Source organism: Durio zibethinus, chromosome 4 (genome assembly GCF_047325235.1).
Source record: "Durio zibethinus cultivar Kanyao isolate XHJ-2024 chromosome 4, ASM4732523v1, whole genome shotgun sequence".
In the NCBI taxonomy this organism is placed as follows: Eukaryota; Viridiplantae; Streptophyta; class Magnoliopsida; order Malvales; family Malvaceae; genus Durio; species Durio zibethinus.
In genome coordinates, this window is record NC_143165.1 from 14174461 (window position 1) to 14189586 (window position 15126).

The 15126-nt window shown below is 33.0% G+C and overlaps 2 protein-coding genes across 2 annotated transcripts; both read right to left on the minus strand.

Moving 5' to 3' along the window:
* Window positions 1–1525: 1525 nt before the first annotated feature.
* LOC111288917 (uncharacterized) lies at window positions 1526–4908 on the minus strand. Its single transcript, XM_089759738.1, has one exon. The coding sequence runs from the start codon at window positions 4899–4901 to the stop codon at window positions 1821–1823; it is 3081 nt and encodes a 1026-aa protein (XP_089615864.1). The 5' UTR covers window positions 4902–4908; the 3' UTR covers window positions 1526–1820.
* A 654-nt stretch (window positions 4909–5562) lies between these two features.
* On the minus strand, window positions 5563–6572 carry LOC111288442 (putative ubiquitin-conjugating enzyme E2 38). Its single transcript, XM_089760240.1, has 4 exons — window positions 6465–6572; window positions 6242–6358; window positions 6054–6185; window positions 5563–5823 (listed from the first exon to the last, which is right to left on the minus strand). The coding sequence occupies exons 1-4, from the start codon at window positions 6570–6572 to the stop codon at window positions 5563–5565; spliced, it is 618 nt and encodes a 205-aa protein (XP_089616366.1).
* Window positions 6573–15126: the final 8554 nt, after the last annotated feature.

Genomic DNA, 15126 nt, shown 5'->3' on the forward strand with positions numbered 1-15126 from the left:
ACATTATCCCACTAAAATCGTTGTACCACGAAGATAGCACAAGACCTATACAATTGTAACTAAATTTTATTTATAATTTTCAAATAAATAATTTAGTTTTATAATTAATTTTATTTGCTCCTTACTTGCTTTAGTTTTAGAGCTTTCACTTTAAATACTACTATTTATAGGATTAGGCAAGGCTGCTTTCATTGTGCGCTAACAGGCAAAGTCAATTAAGGCCTATCATTTAATATTTTATGGTATTCTATAGGGTAACTTGTTCCATTCTTATTGGCATGTTTAAAAAAATAATTGATATTAACCTTAATCAATGTATTTTTTAAGAAAATTACTAAATTCCAATGTAAAATAAATAAATTGCTATTATCTCTAAATTAAAACTAAATTAAAAACATGAATGATGGCCCACACCAAGGCTAACGTGTCACAGATCTAAGGGGGAGTCCTGAATCCCACATCGAACATAATAGGAAGGTCACTGGGGTATAAAAGGGTTCACACCATCTCCGCCTTGTGAGGCGCCTTTTGTAGGACAAAACCGTGAGGCCAGGGGGCCAGAGCGGACAATACCTCATAAGGGTGTGAACCATGGCAGGAAGGCTGATCTGGGACGCCGGAAGGGTGAATGCCCGGGTCTCGGAGCCGCGCGGGTTTGGAGCTTAAGTCTCGACCCGTGACAAGTGGTATCAGAGCCAGCCCTAAACCGTTCGATCCACGCCAAGCACCTCGAGGGAGGTAGGCAGGGTGACCGGCCTCCGTGACGAGGACGTCACGAGGTTGGGTGCGGGAGAATGTCACGGACCTAAGGGGGAGTCCTGAATCCCACATCGAACATAATAGGAAGGTCACTGTGGTATAAAAGGGTTCACACCATCTCCGCCTTGTGATGTGCCTTTTGTAGGACAAAACCGTGAGGCCAGGGGGCCAGAGCGGACAATACCTCACAAGGGTGTGAACCATGGCAGGAAGGCTGATCTGGGACGCCGGAAGGGTGAATGCCTGTGTCCCGGAGCCGCGCGGGTTTGGAGCTTAAGTCTCGACCCGTGACAAACGGACTAGAATCAATTTTCAATATTGTTTGAAAATTTAGACAATATGGCTTAATGTAGTTGATTTATACAGTTATTTTTAAATGTGATATTCATTAAGTATGGAAGTTAAATTTCACTACTTTCAATCCCTTTTAAATTCTAAAGCCAGATAATATGAACTGATTTATGAAAGATTCAAATTCACAACAATCTATTTTCCTCTTTTCTTTCTAAATATGCTTGATGGTATTAGAATGTTGGGATACTATCGCAGTCTAAAGCAATTTTATAGTGCAATTTCGAAACTTACTGCCACTGAACGCCTCTTAACTTTAGGCTCAGCAGTTCACCTTCTTTTCTATAATTAGCTCTGGTTCAATCCGACATACTAAAGGTTATTATGCTTTGTTACCCTCATAGCTCTGTTTCTATATAATTAGCTTTGTTTCATCCAAAAGAAGGAAAAAGATAAAAAAAAAGAAAAAAAAAAGTGGCAAAACCTTGGCATCTCACATTAGATTTCTTTTAATCTGATGCAAATAAGATGTTGTTAACAAAATATATGTAAAGGCATTTCTTCTCTGTCTGACAATATTCCATCATGGAATGTGTCTGTGGAAAGAGGGTTTATCTGCCAAAGATAGAGAAAGGCTTAGAATACATAACTGTTTATAGTACATAGTCTCAGAAAACTTGCATAACAACAGACCAATTTACAGAATTATTTCAGAATAGAACTTGAGATGGAAACATCTCCATGGTAAGAAGTAGTAACACAAGGAGGCACTAGGTGCTGGATTTTAATGGCAATTGCTCTTCTGAAGCCTCTGGAAGGTCCTCATATATCACTGATTCTTGGAATCTCTTTGGAAGGAAACAACGACCACCAAAGCATTGTTGCAAGTGTATAATTGCAGCCAAGAACAGGCCCAACACAAGAATAATGATGTTCCAAGCAGTTGAGTAATAATCTGCAGCAGGATCTGCATAAATGTATGAGTCATCTACATCAACATAATTGTGTGCCCTGTAGAGATCATATCCGTGGGGTACCAGGCGAACAAGGGTGATTCCAATGTAAAAGAAGCGAGAAAGAGCCTGTTCTTTTGTGTTCTGGAACATGTTGAAGAGGATTTGGGGGAAAAGAAAGGCATCGAGGATCAAACCAGCATAAGCTCTTGAACCCCCCAAAATGATATGCTCTATGTAGTATGAAGAATGGATTCCGGTTCCAACTAGATTCTTCCTCCATTTCACGAAGAAGGAGATTATGGCTCCAGCTATGTACACTGGAAAACACAAGTAGAGCCCCCTCTTCTCTGCAAGCCACAAGGCCTTTTTCTTTTCATCAGAGCATCTAGCAGTCCATGAAAGCATCAGAAGACGAATTTGCAGCAGAAAAGCCACCATTGTGACAACCCTAATGATCACCCCGTTCATTTCTAGCCATGTTCCATCTCTAATCCAAACAGATCTTTCACTATCTTGAGCGAACATTGCTTCAAGATTTAGAACCAAAGGGATCAAGTGTCCCAGGGCTAGAATAACAAGCATGAGAAGTGAAATGAAAGGACAAAAGCCAGGGTGCTTCCTCACATGAAAGATTTGAAGTACTACAAAGATAATTGCAAGAGTCTTGGATATGACAGACATGATCACCTCGAAATCCATTCTCCAAATTGACTCCACTGCCCAACTTCGATAATAAGCTTTTCCTGAAAAGTTCATAGGTTCAAAGTAAAGATGATCAGTTGTTTCACGCATGCTCTTGATGCTTCCCTTGATTTTACTTCCTTTCCTGTCTAAGTTCAATGGAGGAAAACGAATATCCACAAGGATCTCGCAGTCCATTGAATGATTCACTGTTGCTTTGTTTTCTGACCTGAGTTCTCTGCAGCCCACCATGCACAAATTACCTGTTTCAGCATCATAAAACCCTTCAGCAGAAATTTGGATTTCCTGATATCCATTTGAAGATTGGTTAAATGGACGATTAAGGCTAGAACTCGGTTCCAAACTAGGTAGTTTGATGCTCATTTTGTAGCTGATAATAAGCAAGCTACGACTGGTATCTGATTCAACACCAGGATTTATAGGCCTTGAGCTTGAGGATGGTATTAGAAATGGAAAACTCTGATAAGGCTGATCACCCACCGCAAGAGGATTTGAATAACCCCGTCCTATTTGTCCTTTGGAATCTCTGATTGAGATATGAAAACCCAGGTCGCCAGAATAGCCATCTGGGTATTTTCCCAGGCCGCTCTTCCTAGTAGGATTCTTCCTTGGGCATGACTTTTTCACTTTTTCCATTTCCATGTACTCATACTTCAAACCTTGAAGTTGAATTCCCCCCCTACCATGGTAAGTATTTCGGAACATGAACCTATCAAAGAAACCAGATTCATTCCTTGGCTTTTCACTCCAAATTTCACCTACAACAGTACTTGTGTTTCTGATAGACAAGATTGCTGGGAATCTCAAGCTCAACCTTGTTGTGCAGTCTCCAATATGAGACTTCTCCAATGAGCTTGATGCATCATAGATTCGGCAAGCAACAATACAAAGCCGATTCTTCTTTGCATCCCAAGATCCTTCCCCAACTAATGATGTGCTGAAATTGAAAGAGCTATAGTACCTCATATGGCTATTGTTAGGAAATTCTATCAGAAACCTCAAGCTTAGACTATCCTCCGAGCACTGAATCATACTCAAAGACATGACCCAAGGCAAATATCCAATACCATTACCAACTGGATTGCAACTCTTTGAAGAATCGCAACCACTTGCATACTCCAATTCAAAAACATTGCCTCGACCTAAGAACATGTTACAAATAGTTCGACTCCGCGATAAGCTGAGGGTTGATTCCACTGGAATATCAGTTCCCCCAGGACAACCTTCACTAAATTGTTTTGAAACCTTGGTGTAATTGTAACTTACTTGAGGAAACATCATCAGGGAAATTTGCTCAAAGTAATTTGGTTCAGCAGCAGGATACAAGCTATCCATGGTTCCAGTGACTAAAGTATTGATAGTACTTGAACTCTTAATGTTATTGAACTTTAGAACAGCTGCAAGATGAAGCAGCTTACCTTCTTTAGAGTACGTATAGCTTGATCCAACCATGCATAGCTTCCCGGTAATTCTAGACCAGAAGCCATGAAAATCGAAGTCCAGAACTCCACGATTACTTGAATCACTTGAATATGAATAGAGGGACAAACCATAGGAGAAACTCTGTTCGTAGTTATAGGAGCTTTGAAAGATCAGGTTTCCTTCCACCTTGAAGACATCCTCATCATCAGTTGTATATACATGATGAGTTTCGAAAACTAGAGTTTTCGATTCAGATGAATAATACCGATATGAGCTAGGATTCAAGACTTTATCCCCACCATAGTAGTAACCATTTTGACGTCCAGGAAATGGGAAGATATTGAACTCCTCATCAGCTGGTTTTGATTCATGAACAACTGAATCACAGTGATGACCATAACTAAATTGAGTAGCGGTGCCAGAGACAATATTCAGGTAGAAGAAAGATGAGAGAAAAAACAGCAATGAAACATGAAAAAAGGAAAGCTTTGATGAAGTAGAAAATATGGAACAATGATCCATAACTATAGGCTTGAATTTCTTCAGACAACAGGATTGGGAGGAAGAACTTATAGGAAACTTTGAAAAGAGGTGAAAATATATAGCTCTATCTCTCACTGACCCAAGGTGAACTAGGCAAAGCTGGCGGACCTTCAAGGAAATTTCCTGGTGTACGAGCTTTGTAGAAAAATTGCATCTTTGACTTGACTGAAAAACATCTCTACTAACTCTTCTTAGTCTTGACTGGGACCAATGAAGTGATAGTAACATGCTTAATTCATAATATATCTTTGAAAATCGATTTTTTTTGGACTTCGGTTTCGCTTTGAATATTTTAAATATTGTTATTTTATAATTCGAAAATTGATACGAATTGAATTGAAATGTTTAATGTTAAAGAAAAAAAAAGTAAGTTTTCGCCCCAGTTTGGGTTTAGGAGACGTTTCTTGGCAGGTCCTACAGCTGACTTGACTTAAACTAGAGCCAGTCATTTATTTTTAGATAGCTGAAGCTGTCAACCATGCTTTTCGGTGAATATAAACCACAATTTACTCTAATTTCATTCAGAGAAATAAACCCTGTTGTCCCTCATTCGCCAAACATATGAAGGGAAGGAAAGGTCAAATTACAACTGTCAGAGAAGACATTCTGGAGGAGCAAATGCCGGACATTTTCTGTCATCCTTTTAGTAATCAAGAAGATCATTAAAAAAGCAAAATTAAAAAAAAAAAAAAAAAAAAAGGCCATTGGAGAAAGTTGCAAAATTTTCCAATTTACAATGTTGAAATTATATACATCCATATACAACGCTGAAACTATATATAAGCGTCCTATGAACCAAAGCATCATGATAAGAAAAAAAAACTACTTTACATATTTATAAATTAAACCATTTGATCGAAGTTTCAAAATTTTAATTTAAAAAAGGAGTTCATATTGCTGACTTGAACGTATTATCAACTCGGTTATTTTGACATTTGAGGAGAATAAGAAATTTATCACAATCATTGATTTCAAGTACTGTAAATTCTTTCACGAGCATATTTACACATCCAACCATAGAGTCATTAAATTTCTTTGAGAAGCTCTTCTCACTTTCATCGACGTCTTGAACACCACCTTTTACCAGGCAACCTACCTGAGCACCATCCATATATGCTTTACATGCCACAAGAATATCATGAGCACGCCTCTAGAAATGGCCCACAACAAAGTCCTCAAAATGCTGCAGCCAAACATGATTTTTTTTAGAATTTTAAGCCAAAGAGAATCAATGGGAATTATACATTTTAACTTGCATTGTGGAACAAAATTTTCATATATTATCATCAAGATTAATATCAATATCCTAGTGCAAGTGATTAGTACCACACTCCAGCTTAAAGTTAAAGGAGAGGTCAAAAAATAATTCTTTCAACTTACCTTTGAAGGCCTCCTCATTGAATAGATCATTGTCTTCGCTGACAAGATAAATGTATCCTTGTTGTAACGCAGGGACAATAACTCACCTTTTGATGTGCCATTATGATGTGCCAAACCAGGAAAGAAAGGCTTCTGATTCAAGATTAGAGCCTAAATAGATACCAGAACTTGGAGCATGGTTGACATACCAGGTATCCACTTCTCATTCTTATAAGCAGACCAAGTGTTAAGAAGACTAAGAAATACTTTGCCGCAACTAACAAATTGGGATTGAGACGAAGTCCACCAGAATGATAGTATACATGCTGAAACAAGCAATTTCTTAGTCATCAAACCAAACTTGTATACCAGAAGATATTATCATAAAAGATGCAAGATAATATTTCAAATTCATTACCCTTAATTACATACTGGTGGCACTTGAGGATAGCTAGCAGGGAAGAAAACATCAAAGAAGAAGAGACCATCTTGGTAGGGAGCGCCCTTTGCTCCTATCATTGCAGCCCTTAAGAGATCCATTCTTGATTCGTAAACCCTAACAAAAATAGTATCTGTTGAGACAAAAAAAAAAAAGAGATAAAGTAAGTGTGATACCCAGAACAAATAATAATTGGGCTAAACTAATATCAAAGCTCATCAGTTTATTAAGAAACTAATTAGTAAAAGAAAAAGGGCTGAGTTATTAAATAAAAGAAAACCTAGCTATTGAGAACCAGAAAGGAAATGAGAGTTCTTCTTTCTTATCTTCCTTAGGGTTAGAGAACATAAAAAATTAAGTTGACGATTCAAAATCAGAGGCTACAATCAAGTTAATCCCCTAAAGGTGAGTATATGCCATCTTTTTATTTAAGAAGAAATATCAAGTTGATTACTATTATTTGGAGTTGAAGTTTTGAGAGCAAAACTAAGAAAAATTATGAAATCTTTCATTAATCTTCATAATCTATTTGGGTAAATTACTGGTTTTGTTTATTTCATGTCCTTAAGATTTATTGATAATTATTCAATGAAGTTTAAAGTCTGAAAGTCAGGATTTAAGTTTTTTTAAAGATTGAAAGAGGAATTTTATTTTTGGATGAGATGTTGTGATCTATAATAAGGAATTAAAATAAAATTTTGTATTAATGGATAGATTATTGCTATGATTATTATATATCATTGGAAAGCTTCCTGAATTTACATTCCAAGGAAATAAACAGGAGTCTATTCCGAGTTTTCTATAAAGAGTAGTTTAATATTTACTTAATGATGTACAGGTTGCCTAATAGCAGCAACAGTGAGGAATTACGAAATTCTTCTTAATTCTTTATACAAGGAATTATATATTGAACCATACATGTTTGAAAAGATCATTGAGTCTACTTTTCAATGAAATAAGGGAATTGAATTATGAGTTTCCAATGAATAAATACATAATTTTCATTCGAAGGTATATAGGCTATCTAGCAATAGCATCTAATGTGGATTGCATAAATTGTTATAATTAATCTATAAGGAATTATGAGGTGAGCCATTTATGGTTAGAAAGCTTATCAAGTCTAGTTTTTAACGCATTAAAGAGATCTTAATTCTGATTTGATATATTGAGATATGACTATTTTAATGAAAAGAGGTCAGGCTATCAGTATTAATTATTTGAGTTAACCCTTGTGTAACTTAGTTGATTTTTGTATAAATGATCTCAAAAAGGGTTGATTAAATTCTAATGTGTTGAAATCATCTTGAATAGGCCATTAATTATTTTGGGAGAAAAACTAAGTAGTGAAATCGAAAAGAAATAAGTAGAATCTCACACACTTTGTTTATCTTCAAATCTATCTATCTATATATATATATATATATTTCTAAATGAATGAATGTTTTATTTCATTATTTTCGATGTATGAAAGTATGATCAAGCATATGATTATTTGGTGTTTTTCTTTACAAATGATGAATCATGCTTATGAATAAAATGAGAAAATGATTTATGTTTAAAAAATAACTTTATGATAGCTACGTTTTTATATCCCTCAAAAGTGGAATTATTGACACCAGAACTAGCTCTATGACCCTGGCTAACAAGTTATAGTAGTTAGCAAAGACATGATCATATGACCCTACTAACGGGTAATAATAGTTAGCATAAGGCCCTAGCTAGTGGGTTATAATAGTTAACAATGATCATGAGGATGAAACTGTCGATACGGTCAATGTCACAGGTTATAACAGTGACCGTAGCTAATGATAATGATGATTTATGATGATGATGATTTTAAACATTGATCCATGATTTGTAATTTATAATTGATGAATTGACATGTTTTGACAATGATTTATGAATATGCGAAATATTTGATAAAACGATGATTTTTTAAATACTTTAACATTATGATTTGATGAATATTTTCAATTATCTATATAATATGTATAAAATTATGTTTGATTCAGTAAGGTGTGTGGGCCTATACTTGCTAAGCTGTGATTTACTTATTCTCCTTTTACTTTTTCTTTATAGATGAGTAAGTGATACGTTTGCTTAGTTTTGTGAAAAGCTAGAATATCAAATGAAAAAGATTACTTAGTCGTCAGAGATAATGTTAGCCAATGAGATCTTATAAAATAATTTTTTATTTTTATATGGTTTGTATTTGGATATATAAAAATGTATCATTAGTTAGATTAAAGATATAGATTTTACTTGATAGACTATATCAGTTTATTTAAAAATTTTAGAATGATTACAAAAGAAAGCTTCATATTACTTTGGGGTTTACTTTAAGATAATATAGCCATGTTGCATCTTGGTCTTGAGGCGTCACATAAAGTGGTATCAGAGCTTAAGTTGTAATCTTTGAAAATTTTCTAATAATTAGATCATGATAAGATTTTCTTTAAAAAGCCTAGGTTATTTTTCTTAGAGATTTTCTAAGAGTTTCAATTATGATTCTTAAACTATGTGAGATGTTAAAAAGCTTATAGTATGATTTTAAAAAATTTTTAAAAACTACGATTATGATCTTTGAAGATTTTTAAGAAGTTAAATTATAATAACTAGATTAACGGTGATTTTTCAAGAATGTAGCTTATGACTTTTGGGTTGAAAAAAACTTTATGAGTATGGTTATGATCCAAATATTATGTGAAGATTTTTAAGAATTTAGATGATGACCTCTGGATAAGGTGATGATTTTTGAGAACATAACTTTGATCCATAGACTATAGTGATGAGTACAAGTAAATGATTTGATGAATATGGAGTAGTTAAATTTTCAATGAATATTGAAGAATCAATGATTCAATGAATTCATGAAGTAATTATTTTGGTTGATATTTACATATTGCTTTTGGATCTTGTAGTCAAGAGAAAGTGTAATTACTTTGATATAGTGCAATTTTATAAGTTGAAAAGATTTTCGATGCGACTTATAATAAGACATATTTTATGAGTTAAAGGATTATTTAGGAGAACAATTTGATCATTGGAGATCTTATCGGTTTAAGAAAAAACTTTCGACTTAATGAGGTTTTGAAATTATTTGATAAGTGTTAAGTGAATCCTTGATCAAGAATGAAGATTGGAATAGGATTGTACATTATTGGAATTAAAAGTATAGGCTATTAGAGTTCGAATGAAATGATATGTTGAAATTTTGAAGTAATTATTTATGGGTTATAATGTTTGAGAATTTGTCTCAATGGATTTAATTCGAAATATGATAATTGTAGTAAATAGTTTAATATACGTAAAGAAAGATATTCACTTGATTTGATTATGCATTTTTATTGAGAAAGTATTTAAGGTTTGATCATGCGAATTGAAAATTTGTACAATTAATTTGAAGTTTGATCATTATATTCCTATTTGGGGTGTACTGAGTTTTTTAATGGCTAAAGTGATTAATTTGTGGTTATAGTTTCTAATTAAAGTATACTATTAGATTCCTTCAAATTTTATATTTATGGGGAACATTGGCTATTGTGGTATAAGGTTGTGTACTCAGCAAGGAATTAAAATTGTGGTTATCTAGATGATTTAGTAAGAAAGTTGGTTTTGAAGGAGTAATCGATTTATAGAAAAATATATATGTTTTGGCTAAGAATGATTATTTGAAATCTTATAAGTGATAATCTTGTGTACTTGGTGATGCTGAGTATATAATCAATTTTAGAGAAATTTGAGAAAATTTTTGAAATAATGTGATGTTTTTTGTTATTGTTTGTAACTATACTTTCGGGATGTATTCAAGTATTTAGAGTTTTTATTTTTTAAAATTCTATAATAGAATTTTACTTATGGATTATGATACATAGGTTTTGACTTTGACTTGGAGATGATAGCAATATATTTGGTAAAAGAGAATTTGAGACATTATGATGTTTGTGGGGATTACGAAGAATCAATTCTTATATGATAATTGGTCTATTAAATCAGAAAGAATAATATTCGAAATTAGAGACAACTTTGATAATTAGAGATTTATGTTTGAATTTACATTGTGTAAATTTATGGATATGATCTGTTGCATTGATTTCATATGTTTTATAACGGTTAATTGATAAAAAATTTTATATTGTCGATGGAGAAGAAAAGAAAATTGACAATATTATAAAAAAATTGTATATCATAAAAGATTCAAGATAATATTTCAAATTCATTACCCTTAATTATATACTGGTGGCACTTAAGGATAGCTAAAGGGGAAGAAAACATCAAAGAAGAAGAGACCATCATGGTAGGGAGCACCCTCTACTCCTATCATTGCAGTTGTTAAGAGATCCATTCTTGATTCGTAAACCCTAACAAAAATAGTATCTGTTGAGACAAAAAAAAAAGAGATAAAGTAAGTGTGATACCCAGACCAAATAATAATTGGGCTAGACTAATACCAAAGCTCATCAGTTTATTAAGAGACTAATTAGTAAAAGAAAAAAGGTCGAGTTATTAAATGAAAGAAAACCTGGCTATCGAGAACTAGAAAGGAAATGGGAGTTCTTCTTTCTTATCTTCCTTAGGGTTAGAGAATATAAAAAATCAAGTTGGCGATTCAAAATCAAATGCTACAATCAAGTTAATTCCTTAAAGGTAAGTATATGCCCTCTTTTTATTTAAGAAGAAATATCAAGTTGATTATTATTATTTGGAGTTAAAGTTTTGAGAGCAAAACCAAGAAAAATTATGAAATCTTTCATTAATCTTCATGATCTATTTGGGTAAATTACTAGGCTTTGTTTATTTTATGTCCTTAAGATTTATTGATGATTATTAAATAGAGTTTAAAGGCTGAAGTGTGGATTTAAGTTTTTTTTTTAAGATTGAAGGAGAAATTCTGTTTTTGGATGAGATGTTGTGATCTGTAATAAGGAATTAAAATAAAATTTTGTATTAATGGATAGATTATTGGTGTGATTATTATATATCGTTGGAAAGCTTCCTGAATTTACATTCTAAGGAGATAAACGGGAGTTTATTCTGAGTTTTCTATGAAGAGTAGTTTAATATTTACTTAAAAGGATGTAAAGGCTGCCTAGTAATAGTAACAGTAAGAAATTATGAAATTCTTCTTAATTTTTTATACAAGGAATTATGTATTGAGCCATACATGTTTGAAAAGGTTATTGAGTCTACTTTTCAATAAAATAAGTGGAATTGAATTTGGCATTTCTTATGAATAAATACATAATTTTTATTAGAAGTTATATAGGCTATCTAGTAGCAACGTTTGATGTGGATTGCATAAATTGTTATAATTAATCTACAAGGAATTACAAGGTGAGCCATATATGGTTAGAAAGCTTCTCAAGTCTAGTTTCTAACGCATTAAAGATATCTTAATTCCAATTTGGATATATTGAGATATGACTATTTTAATAAAAAGAGGTCAGGCTACCAATATTAATTTGTTGAGTTAACACTTGTGTAACTTAGTTGATTTTTGCATAAATGGTCTCAAAAAGGGTTGAGTAAATTCTGATGTGTTAAAATGATCTTGAATAGGTCATTAATTATTTTGGGAAAAAAACTAAATAGTGGAATCGAAAAGAGGTAAGTAGAATCTCATACACTTTACTTGTCTTCAAATCTATGTATGTGTATATATATATAGAGATTTATATGTTTCTAAATGAATGAATGTTTTATTTCATTATTTTTGATATGAATATATGATCAAGCATATGATTATTTTGTGTTTTTCTTTACAAATGATGGATCATGCTTATGAATAAAATAAGAAAATAATTTATGTTTAAAGAACGATTTTATGATAGCTACATTTTTATATCCCTGAGAAATAGGATTATCAACACCAAAACTAGTTCTACGATCCTGGTTAACGGGTTATAATAGTTAGCATAAGGCTCTAGCTAGTGGGTTATAATAGTTAGCAATGATCATGAAAATGAAACTGTCGATATGGCCAATGTCACAGGTTATAGCAGTGACCGTAGCTAATGATAATAATGATTTATGATGATGATGATTTATAATGATTTTAAACATTGATCTATGATTTGTATGAAATATGTATTTAACCGTGATTTGTGATTTATAATTGATGAATTGACATGTTTTGACAATGATTTATGAATATGCAAAATGTTTGACAGAATGATGATTTTTTAAATACTTTGACATTGTGATTTGACAAATGTTTTGAATTATCTATATGATATGTATAAAAACTATGCTTGATTCGGTAAGGTATGTGAGTCTATACTTGCTGAGCTATGGTTTGCTCATTCCCTTTTTACTTTTTCTTTACGAATGAGTAAGTGATATATTTGCTTAGTTTTGTGAAAAGCTAGAAGATCAAATGGGAAAGATTGTTTAGTCGTTGGAAACATTGTTAGCCAATAAGATCTTATGAAACGGTTTTATATTTTTATATGGTTTGTATTTGGATATATAGAGATGTATCATTAATTAGATTAAATATATAGATTTTACTTGATAGACTATGTCAGTTTATTTAAGAATTTTAGAATGATTACGAAAAAAGGCTTCGTATTACTTTGAGGTTTATTTCAAGGTAATATGATCATGTTGCATCTTAATCTTGGAGCATGACAGTAAGAAACAATATTATTTATATATTTCATGGTCAAAAGAGGATATTGTTACAATCACAGTGGAAGATCTCAGCTGTTAATATTGCATCCAAAACTTAGTGTGTATTTTGAGTCACAATTCAAGTTTGTTTGCCGTTTTTACTAAACAATGGTTTTATTAAAATGCGATTGATAAAAGAAAGAAAGAGTTATCAAATGCTCTTGGAGAAGGATATAATGCTTAAAACTGACCGGTAAATCTTTCTCACGTTTTTTCCACTCCTCCTGAATCTTCTTTGGTTGCTGTCAGAAATAGAATTAATATAGACCAATTTTATTGGTTGAAATTTAGGAATGTCACAACAAAGAAAAGGAATAGCTTAATATATCTTGAAAAACTAGTCACCTGTTTTGTTGAAGCATCAGTTGAAGCATAGTGATGGTCTGAAAAATCTTCAACAGTACCAAACTATTTAAATAGTTGGAACTTACTGAGGATATCTTCTTCATTTACATTTCTCTGATTTCTGATGTCTGCCACTTCTTAAGGAGTTGCATACGCGGCACCAACTGGTTCAGGAAAACTTGAATAGATATTATGCTTATAGAAACTATATTTAAGTTTCATAGGTGGTGGCAACGAAGACATGGATGGTTCCGCAGCCACAGTTTGATTTAGTGCATCTACAGTCATAGGAAAATTTGAATGCAACAAACTACTAGCAACAATTTGCTTCTGTATAGCAGAATTAAATTGATCCCAAAACGCTGAAGCTACTGCTTGAGGGAGCATCAATGCATCAGAGTGACTCACATTACTACCATTAGTTAACCACCAGTATAGGGAGACTGCAACTAATTCCCAAATGGAAGATTTTGACTACTCCATCTATATTGCAAAGTAGTTGACTTCTTAAATTGCAAACCTTGTGGAAATAACAAAGGTGGAGGCAGACTTTCTCCTTCAAGAGAATAATGACTCAAAAGATCCGCTGGGGTCTGGAAACTTGAATTACTAACTGAAGCTGCCTTCTTGTTGGTAAGAACAGTCTCTGATAACCATAACGAAAGAGACTGGTCATTTGCATCAACAGTCGATGAAATGTTTCCATAAGAAGTTTTCTTTTTACTCTCTGAAAAATCTGCCAACCAAGGGATGGAGGCCTCTATTCCAGCAGGAATATCAACATAATCAAAATGTGCTTGCTACCTAGCAAGGTAATAGTTATAAAAAAAAAAAAAAAAAAACTCATCGTTGTAAGCCAAATCACAATCCAGGTTAAATATATTGTGTGATCCTTGGGTAGAATTCTTAGAAGGTTCAACCTTGTTTATTGAACCAAGAGATTTAGCCACAAAGTCCTGTAAAGAAAATAGGTAAAATTAAACAACCAAATCATATGTCCAAATGTGCAGTAAATTTGATGCTAGGCACAATAAACAGAAATCACTGCAAAAACACTCCAATCTCTCGTATACCTCAGATTGAACAGTACGATAAACACTAGAGCTACTTTTTACAGCCTTCTCTTTGTCCCTTACATCAACTCTTTCATCAAGGACCATTATATTAGTAGAATCTTCATCTTTATCAACATCAATTACTTCATGAATAACAACGTGCCAATACATGAAACATAAATTTTCTAGTAGTGCATGAGATAGGGGAAGATTTTTCTCAGAGCAAAAAGAGTGATGTGAGAAACTAGTTAACATAACATAGCTTGATAAGGAATCATTTCAAGAACGTGAGGCTTTACTAAAACCATGTTTGTCTCTATTTTTAACAAGCCACGCCTGCTAGGACAAATTGTTATGTGTGGGGTCCAGCCCCAATATTTTAGGTCATGGCCTTTTGTCTTTTAACCAAAAGAGGGCCCCGTGTAATAAAAAGGCTGGGCCTGGTTTTGAAGTGGAAAAAGAAAGGGTGTGGCATCGAAAAGATAAAAGGAGATAAAAAAAATAAAAATAAAAGATAAGGGAGAACTGTCAGTAGATTCATGATTTAATATTTTATATTTTAAACAATAAACATTGAATTTAA

What these genes read in the sequence shown, in the direction of transcription:
- LOC111288917 (XM_089759738.1), bottom strand. Translation starts at nt 4,901, where the DNA reads ATGTTACTATCACTTCATTGGTCCCAGTCAAGACTAAGAAGAGTTAGT.
- LOC111288442 (XM_089760240.1), bottom strand. Translation starts at nt 6,572, where the DNA reads ATGGATCTCTTAAGGGCTGCAATGATAGGAGCAAAGGGCGCTCCCTAC. An exon ending in GCTATCCTCAAGTGCCACCA is followed by an intron (nt 6,359 to 6,464) that starts GTATGTAATTAA and finishes TGCTTGTTTCAG; the next exon opens with CATGTATACTATCATTCTGG. An exon ending in CAATGAGGAGGCCTTCAAAG is followed by an intron (nt 5,824 to 6,053) that starts GTAAGTTGAAAG and finishes GGCCATTTCTAG; the next exon opens with AGGCGTGCTCATGATATTCT.